At 52.5% G+C, this 9,084-nt stretch overlaps 1 protein-coding gene across 1 annotated transcript; it reads left to right on the top strand.

Annotated features, from left to right (window-relative positions):
* LOC106694833 (insulin growth factor-like family member 1) lies at positions 1–1,756 on the top strand. Its single transcript, XM_014447486.2, has 4 exons — positions 1–187; positions 753–806; positions 917–1,178; positions 1,456–1,756. Exons 1-4 carry the CDS (start codon positions 163–165, stop codon positions 1,463–1,465), a joined length of 351 nt encoding a protein of 116 aa, XP_014302972.1. The 5' UTR covers positions 1–162; the 3' UTR covers positions 1,466–1,756.
* The last annotated feature ends 7,328 nt before the right edge of the window (positions 1,757–9,084 follow it).

Below are 9,084 nucleotides of genomic sequence, written 5' to 3'. Positions count from 1 at the left end.
GATGATGTCTGGATCCTCCTGACCTAAGGGCCCAGCATGTCTCTGCAGGCCTGGCCAGAAGGCAGGAGCTTCGATGACATCACCTGTCCTTATCAGAGACATAAAAGCACCTGCTGGGAACTGCAGACCTTCTTCTGATCCCGCTGCAGCCAACCCAGAGCCATGACTCCCCGATGCTACATCCTGGGTAAGGAGGACCCAACCCCAATTCCCTCGGAGCCCAGCTCCAATCTCAGCCACCACCCCATCCCTACCTCAACCTACTTCTCCTCCTTAGCACCAGGCCTTATCCAATCCATCTCCCCAATATCATCTCCATCCACATCTCAGATTCGGTTCTGAAACTCATGCCCAATGCCACCTTTACCCCACTTTCCCACCCCAAACCCAGTCTTCTAGACTTTCCTGTGGGTCATCTCCATAGCAACCCAGTCAGCTCAGCCCCCTGAGTGCACCTGGGCCTCCTGCTCTCAACTCCTCCCCATTGACCACCCACATCGCCCCAAATCCTAAACTCATTTCTCCCAAGAACCCTGCCAGCACCCCTCACATTCCACAGGTCCATAATCCCAAGACTCCTGAACACAGGTGATCAGATCCCACCCTGGAAGCCCCTATCCTTTCCCTGAGCCTCAGTCAGAACAGAGACCCCCCACCACCTCCCCAGACCTTCCCATAACCCAAGCAGGGCTCCCTGAGGTGGACGCATGGCTGCCCCTTCAGCGGCACCTCATCCAGCTCCTCCCCCACAGCTGTCTCGGCTTCTCTCTGCATCATCAGCCTCCTCTGTTCACAAGGAGCCCCAGGTGAGTGCAGGAGGGACAGGGACACTCGGGTGGTGGGTGGCATCCAGAGGGCCCCTGCATGGGCCCTGCCTGCCCTGCCATATGGACCACACCAGCTGTGTCTCCTCCAGTGTCCCCCACGGGTGCTCACCTGATGCTGTGCCAGTCACACTCAAGATGTGGGGACAGGTTCTACGACCCCCAGCAGCACTGTTGCTATGACAATGCTGTGGTGCCCTTGAGTACTTCCCGGAAGTGTGGAAACTGCACCTTCAGGATCTGCTTGGAGCAGTGCTGTCCCTGGTCATTCAGACCCCAGGAGACCTTCGTGGTTAAAGTGAGAGGCCAGGCATGTTCCTTCGGCCCATTCCCGGGTGACAGGGTTTGTTCCAGGTAAGATCCTGTTCCCTTCACAGGAATAGGGCTTGTTGGGGACTGGGGAGGCTGTGGAAACCCGGAGTGTCCATGACACAACTGTCCTGCCCTGTTCTGGCTGTCCCCTAACCCTGTCCACCTGCTCTAGTCAATCTCTCCCTTTCTCTCTCCTTGTTTCTCTCCCCTTTGGTTTTTATTTCTCTCTCATCCTCTTTGCTGTCTTTCTGTGTCTCACTTTTTTATTCCTCTGTCCATAACCGTCTGTCCCTGCATTTCTGGCCTTCTCTCTCCGCAGTGTCAGATGACCGAGCACGGCTGACCAGGTGACTGCAGATTCTGTTCCTCACTGAGCCTGGAGACGGGGCCTGGTGTTGGCTGAGCTCCGGGACTGCAGGGATGTGGGGACAGGAGACTCTCAGAGTCAAGGTGCCCGTCTGATGCTGGCTCCTCCTGCCCTCTAACTCTGTCCTAAGTGGTGACCGGCCCCCTTTCTCTGATTCTGGACAATCGTGAGAGATTGTTTTGCTGATGGAGGTCCGAGGGCCCCAACCCCTACAGCTAATACCATGAAGCAGAACCCCATGACCTTCGGCTCCTTTCTCCACCTGGCACCGAACACACGGCACTTAATAAACTTTGCAGTTTTACCTGTTCTGTCCTGGCTCATGAACGGTTGGGAAGGGTCATAAATGAGGGACAGGGGGTCCTTTCTGTGGCTCCCCGGGGTCACAAGGAAAGTCCATGTTTCCCATGTAAGAACAAATGTCAGGTGTTCCCCATGATCTGCGGGTTTTGCTGAATAACATTTGCATCCCAGTCACTGGGATCCAGTTCTTGTTTCCACCTCACCAGGGCTTAGGACAGGGAGGGGGGCGCGGCCACAGGGAGGGAGGGGCTTTGGAGCTGAATCTGTCCCCCACCACCTGCCTGGCCCAGTAGAGGGAGGTGAGGCCAGCTCGCCCCCTGGCGGGAGGCGGGCGCAGGGCGGGCTGGCGCTGTGAGTGAGACCAGGGAGGAGTCCCCAGCGCTGGGCAAGGAAAAGGTGCCTCTCCTGCACCCCAACCCCAGGGCTGGCTCTCCACGTGTCCCCGCCGGCCAGGGAGCTGTGGTGTGGGAGGCTGGAACTCTCACGGGAAGAACTGACTTGCCTCCTAAAGACGGTCTGGGAGGCGTCCAAAGCGGTGCCAGCATTTCCAATTGACTTTCCTCCAAACCGCGGGTGGAAACTCCTCCCTGAGCTCCTGGGCTCACCCAGCCACAAACACGGGCGGGACCGCGGTCACAGGGGTCGGGCCCTGTGATGTGTGAGGTCAGACTTCCCTAAAGAGGCACGGGGCTCAGGGAGGAGCGGCACCCAGGACAGGCGGTGAGGATCACAGGGGACCATGGGGACCCGGACCCCCAGGCTGGAGGGGAGTGAATTGGCCTGGACGGGGGATGTCCAGGACCCTGGACAGAGGTTGCAAATGCCTGGTCCTCTCCAGATTCTAATTTGTGAAAGGAATGAAAACTATTTTCCGTGTATTAATTTTATTTGTAAACAATCATATGAAAATTGGACAGAAAAGGCAGGGACTTCTGAGTCACTGAGTGGGGTCTCCCCAAACCGGGCTCAGGGGAACCTGCCCCTCCCTCTCCCATGTTCTGTTCCGGGCCTTTGGGAAACGCTGGTGTCCTGGGTGCGGCCCGGACTGAGGTGCTTGAGCTGAAATGGCCTTTGGTTGAAGGTTCAACCATCTCCAAGCTGTTAGGTCCCCCACCGCCCCCACTGACTGGGGGGCCCTGAGGGCCAACCCTTCCCCACAGGAGGAGGCCAGAGCCTCAGGGACTGGCCATTCTGAACTTTCTCTCTACTCCGTGTGACTAAGTCCAGACCTGTCCCTTTCCAGAATCCTCCACATGGAAATAAATAAAATAGAGATTTCAACTCCTCGCACCCATAAGGGACATACTCAAGAAGCAGACTCAGGTTCGGAGGAAGCCGGAGCCGGACCCGCCTGGGCCGGTGACATGGAACCGCTGTACCAGCAAACGCACAAGCAGGTCCGCCAGATCCAGTCTCACATGGGACGCCGGGAGGCGGCAGACAGGCGGTCTGTGCACTTTTCATTTAAGTGGGATCATGTGCTGGGTGGTCATTTGTGTCTTTCATGGAGTGTAAGGTTTTCAAGGTTCATCCATGTTGTCGCATGTATCAGTGTTCCACTTCTATTTAGTGACAATAATATTCCATTGTATGGACACAGCTCATCTTGTTCATTCATTGTGGTGCGAGTGCCTGAGCCTGGCCTTAGTGTTCTGACTGTAATGTTAATGATTGGCATTGTAAATGTCATCCAAATCAAGACAGTCATCTACCAGGAACAATTGCCAGGCGTAGGAGGCAGCTACCAGCAAAACAAGCAGATAAGGAACCGGGTGGCTCACACCCATGAGGATCCCCTGTAGAAAGTCCTGGGTAACCTTGGTAACTGACAGCTTGGTGCCCCCTGTGCCTCCCGTCCTGTGCTCTAATTCCTGCTCTTATTGCATTAAATTCACCAATAAACAGTGAGCCCTCCAAACGTAGACACCCCACCCCGGAGCCTAATAAAGGCAGACCAGCAGGTCCACCTTCCTCCCCTCTCTCCACTCGCTGTGCGGCCCTCTGGCCTGCAGTGGGCCTCCGGGATCTGTGATAATAAATCCTGTTCTTAAGATTCTCTAATGGCTTGTGCGGAGGCGTGTCCTGCAATCATAATAACTCCGAGGGCTGGTCCAGCCACAACATGACTGCCATGGAGGAAATGCCTGCAGGACTCGCCACAAGGACAAATGGCCCAGGCCAGGGCCCCAGGCATTCCTACCCGGTGGCATCCACAGCAGAGACCCACACATCACCATTCACCAGCTTATAGACATTTGGGTCCTTTCCAACTTGAGGTGTTAAGAGTAATTGTGCTATGAATGCACACTTGTACCCGTGGGTGTGAAGAGGTTTGTGGTTTTGATTCACTTTCCCTAATGACTCAGCATGTGGATCATCTCTTCATGGGTTCAGTGTCTGTTTGTTTGTCATCTTTGGGGAAATATCTTCAAATCCTTTGTCCACTTTTTACTTGGTTGTTTGGCTTTTTATTGTTGCCTGGTAGGAGTTTTTACTATATTCTGGATACAATTCCCTTATCAGACACATGATTTGCAAATATTTTCTTTCATACTGGGAGTTGGCTTTCCACTTTTTATTATTTTTTTTATTTTTAATTTATTTATTTATTATTTTTTTAAAAATATATTTTATTGATTTTTTACAGAGAAAAAGGGAGAGGGATAGAGAGTTAGAAACATCGATGAGAGAGAAACATCGATCAGCTGCCTCCTGCACGCCCCTACTGGGTATGTGCCCACAACCAAGGTAGATGCCCTTGACCGAAATTGAACCTTGGGACCATTCTGTCAGCAGGCCGATGCTCTATCCACTGAGCAAAACCAGCTAGGGCTCACTTTCTTTTTTTTTTTATACATAAATATTTTTATTGATTTCAGACAGGAAGGGAGAAAGACAGAGAGATACAAACATCAATGAGAGGTACACATTGATCGGCTGCCTCCTGCACGCCCCCTACTGTGGGTCAAGCCTGCAACCCGGGCATGTGCCCTGAAAGAGAATCAAACCCAGAACCTCTTGGTCCAGGGGAAGACGCTCCGTGCACTAAGCTACACCAGCTGGGCTCATTTTCTTGGTGGTGCTTTTTGAAGTGAAAGCTTTACCTTTGATGGATTCCCATGTATCTGTGTGTCTGTGGCTCCTCCTCCCTGTCCAGGCAGCACTACTCCACTCTCCACGCTCACGGACAGGCCTGAGAGGATGAGGGGGACACACTCAAGGCCATCATCTACCTGTCCTCTCCGGCATCACCGTCACCTCCGACTTGTATTTCTTTATGTCCCTCTGGGCGGAGGGAGTTGAAATCTCTTTGGACAGAGCTGGGTCTGTGTTCAGTTTATAGTGAGGGTGGACATCATCTGAACTTGTGCATAATGTGCCACCTCAAAGACCCGTGTCCATGGACGGGACACCGTGCCACCCCAGCGTCCCCACCACACCTGGTATCTAATTGTGGTGGCCCCATCCACAAGGGAAGGTGGGATGGCTCATGTCCCTGGGGACTTCTCTATGCTTTTGCTGCATAGACTCTAATTTTTAAATTTTTGAAGTTTCCAGTTGCACAGTGTTGTTCTGGGCACCTCTGGAGCCCCAGCATGAGCCTGCACACACCTGCCAGGGAACCTGTCAGCCTCCTTCTAAGAGCAAGGAAGAGTCTGGGTGCCCATCCAGGTCTTGGTCCCCTAACACCCTGCTGCAGGTAGCAGAGATCAGCCCAGAAACCCTGAAGTTGGACTGGGGGCTCCCTGTTGGCTGTGGCAGGGAGCAGGCTGCCTGTGCAGGCTGGCATGTGGCCCGGAAGTCCCAGCCCCTCCTCCTCAGAGACATCCTGCTCACCGGCCTCTTTCCCCCTCAGCTGGTTCTCCACCCAACTCCTGCTTTCCCCGGGGAGAGCCTTCTGGGGACCAATGGAGATAACCGCCTCCAGCCGCCAAGAGGGAGGCCCAGCCTATTTGGTCCTGGACAAAAGGGGAAGCCAGTGAGGGGCAGATGGCAGGAAGAAATGCCCATTCCTGGTCCTAAGCTGCTGGCTCCATCCCCTTCCAGGTTGGTGGGAGTGCAGGAGGCAACCAATGGATGGGTCTCTCTCACATCCATGTCTCTCTTTCTCCCTCTCCCCAACTCCTTGGGTTGAGGATTAAGAAAAAAAATAACATGTCCATAGTCTCTTAAATAGGTGATAGGACATTCAGGCCATGTTTAAATACTTCTCATCAAGAAAACTCCAGGCCCACTGGCATCATCGGTGAACGCTTACAAAGGCTTAAGAATAACACTGAGGCAGGCAGGCTGCTCCCCTCAGACCCTCCCTCCCCTTAGGACAAACAGCAAACCAGGGACTGACCTGAAGGAGCCTGCCCTCTACAGGATCCACTTCAGGGCTCAGCTCATCATGCAACAAACACTGTCCTTTTGGTGACCGTCCCTCATTTAAATACTGAAACACCCACCCTGGGTGGGGCTTTAACATGCTAATAGGACGCGCCAGACAAGAAGAAGCATGTAGTTCCACAGTGAAAGCGCCCACAGGCCCTGCTTTACATACTTGCGGGCACTTTTCCCGCCTCAGCCTCTTCACCATTCTCACCAGGCTCTGACGGGAAGCAGCCTGTCTCCTCTCCCTTTGTGGTGCTGGCTTCCCGGTGCAGGAGCTTAAATAAACCTTTGTCTGTATCGGTTTCGGGTGACCTCCCTTGATGTCTATCCTGGAAGATTGCAAGAACCCAGGGCACCCATAACCAAACAGCAATCTTATACAAACTGTCCCAGAAAATGGAACATGTTTCCTAAGGCCAGCATAAACCTGATGCCCCCAACACCCATCAGCCTCCCTGCCCACCCCCACATTCCTCACCCCCATCCGACACCCCCTCAGACACCCCCTTCCATCGGTGGCCAACAGACACTCCCATCACCCTCCATGGCTCCCATGTCCTGCTGCCCCAAGGGTCTCTCTTTCCCCACACACCGCCCCTTCACTGGGACCCCACACACTCTCCTGCCCCCTCCGTGGCCACCACATTAGCTGACAGTTCTCTCAGAATCCAAAGTGAATGAGGATGCTGGGAACCTTGGTCTTTCTATGTGAACCAGCTCCTCTGGGGAGGCTGGGAGCAGGCTTGGCACCAGCCTGGGTGTGTGCCAGGAAGAGGGTGAGGTGGAGCAGGGAGCCAGGGTGAGAGAGCAGCCTGTTCCCTGGGGCAAGGTTGGAGCTGGAGTTGCTGAGCATGGAGCCTGGTCTCCCAGAACAGCTGAGTCAGACTCTGGGCCAGGGCAGGAGGTCGGGGGGCTCTGATGGTTGGAGGGCAGTGGCTGGTCCAAGAGGTGTGGACACTGAGAGCCTCTCACTCAACAGCCTGAGGCCTTGGAGTCAGAGGGCCCAGGTTTCAACCCTCCCTCTCTCTCCTCCCAAGGTGTCAAGAAATAACGTGCCTGGTATTTTTGCATAGACATCTTGCTGCAAGCATTTTGTACTGCAAATATTTCTGCCCCATAACTAATTGGCCTTAAGGCAATTTTGCTGTAAAAAAATCACACAAAAAAGAGGGACATTAAAAAGGGCAACAATTTAAAAGACTTTATTAGGAAATAAAAAGTATTTGGGTCCTGGCTGGTTTGGCTCAATGGACAGAGCGTCGGCCTGAGAACCTAAAGGTCCCGGGTTTGATTTTGGTGAAGAGCATGTACTTCAGTTGCAGGCTCCTCCCTGGCCAGGGCCCTGGTCGGGGCAGGTGCAGGAGGCATCCTATTGATGTGTTTATCTCACATCAATGTTTCTGTTCTTTCCCTCTCTCTTCCACTCTCTCTAAAAATCAATGGAAAAATATCCTCCAGTGAGTATTAAAAAAAAGTATTTGAATACATTTTAAATCTGCATAGATCCCCATCAATACTGCTCAGAAACTGATTTTATTCTGTGGACTGTACCTAAGCAGTTGTCTTGTTTCTGTGGGAAATGTGGGTCCAACTCTGCACCGTCAGAGAGGACGTGGCCCAGCTGTTTGGCTCAGTGGACAGAGCCTCAGTCTGTGGACTGAAGGGTCTCGGGTTTGATTCCTGTCAAGGGCGTGCACCACGGTTGTAGGCTCGATCCCGTGTGCGGGAGGCGACCAATCGATGGGTCCCTCTCACATTGATGCTTCCCTCTCCGTCTCTTCCCCTCCCTTCCACTCTCTCTAAAAATCAGTGGAAGAATATCCTGAGTATTAACAAAATCAACAACAAAAAAGAGGACGTGGGCCTCTCCTCCTTCTAGTGTTGTGTGTTCCAAAATAAGAACATTTGAGATTTTGTTCCCTGGCACATGGAGTCAGTTTGTCTCAGATAAAATCTTAAAAATAAGAAGCCCTGGCCTGTTTCTCTCAGTGGTTAGAGCATCATCACCCAGAGAAAGGGTCTGGGGTTCCATTCCAGGTCAGAGGGTGCCTGCTGGAGGCAACCAATCCATGTGTCTCTCTCACATCTGTGTTTATCTCCCCCCCAACCCAGTCTCTGTAAAAAAATGCATGGAAAAAATATTTTTTTTAAATATATTTTATTGATTTTTTTACAGAGAGGGAGAGGGATAGAGAGTTAGAAACATCGATGAGAGAGAAACATCGATCAGCTGCCTCCTGCATACTCCCCACTGAGGATGTGCCCGCAACCAAGGTACATGCCCTTAACCGGAATCGAACCTGGGACACTTGAGTCCGAAGTCCAACGCTCTATCCGCTGAGCCAAACCAGTTAGGGCATGGAAAAAATATTTTTGCGTGAGCATTAAAAGAAGAAGAAGAGGAAATGAACTTTTGGGAGACAAATAATAGCCACCTGGAAGAAATACTATCTAGAGCAGGGGTGGGCAAACTTTTTGACTCGAGGGCCACAATGGGTTCTTAAACTGGACCGGAGGGCCGGAACAAAAGCATGGATGGAGTGTTTGTGTGAACTAATATAAATTCAAAGTAAACATCATTACATAAAAGGGTACGGTCTTTTTTTTTTTAGTTTTATTCATTTCAAACGGGCCGGATCTGGCACGCGGGCCATAGTTTGCCCACGGCTGGTCTAGAGCCACTGCCCCCAGGCCTACTTGTTGTTAGGTTAGGTGGCTCAGGAGGCGGCGCAAGAAATAGAGTCCAGTGAATGAGAAAAGAAAGGAAAGGAAAGTTTATTCTGCGTCCCCGGGAGACCCACGTACCCCCAAAGACAGGGCACGTGGATTCACGCCAACATGGAGGGGGGCGCTTTTTTTATACTGCGGTTGGGTGAGGGGCGGGGACATGAGCTGAGGTAT

The sequence above is a fragment of the Myotis lucifugus genome, unplaced genomic scaffold (genome assembly GCF_000147115.1).
Source record: "Myotis lucifugus unplaced genomic scaffold, Myoluc2.0 scaffold_659, whole genome shotgun sequence".
Lineage (NCBI taxonomy): Eukaryota > Metazoa > Chordata > Mammalia > Chiroptera > Vespertilionidae > Myotis > Myotis lucifugus.
This window is presented reverse-complemented; position numbering and strand designations above follow the sequence as displayed.

Excerpts from the sequence above, each read along its gene's own strand:
- LOC106694833 (XM_014447486.2), top strand. The coding sequence starts at position 163 with ATGACTCCCCGATGCTACATCCTGG. Across the intron at positions 188-752 it reads TCCCCGATGCTACATCCTGG|CTGTCTCGGCTTCTCTCTGC; the intron begins GTAAGGAGGACC and ends CCTCCCCCACAG. Across the intron at positions 807-916 it reads CTGTTCACAAGGAGCCCCAG|TGTCCCCCACGGGTGCTCAC; the intron begins GTGAGTGCAGGA and ends TGTCTCCTCCAG.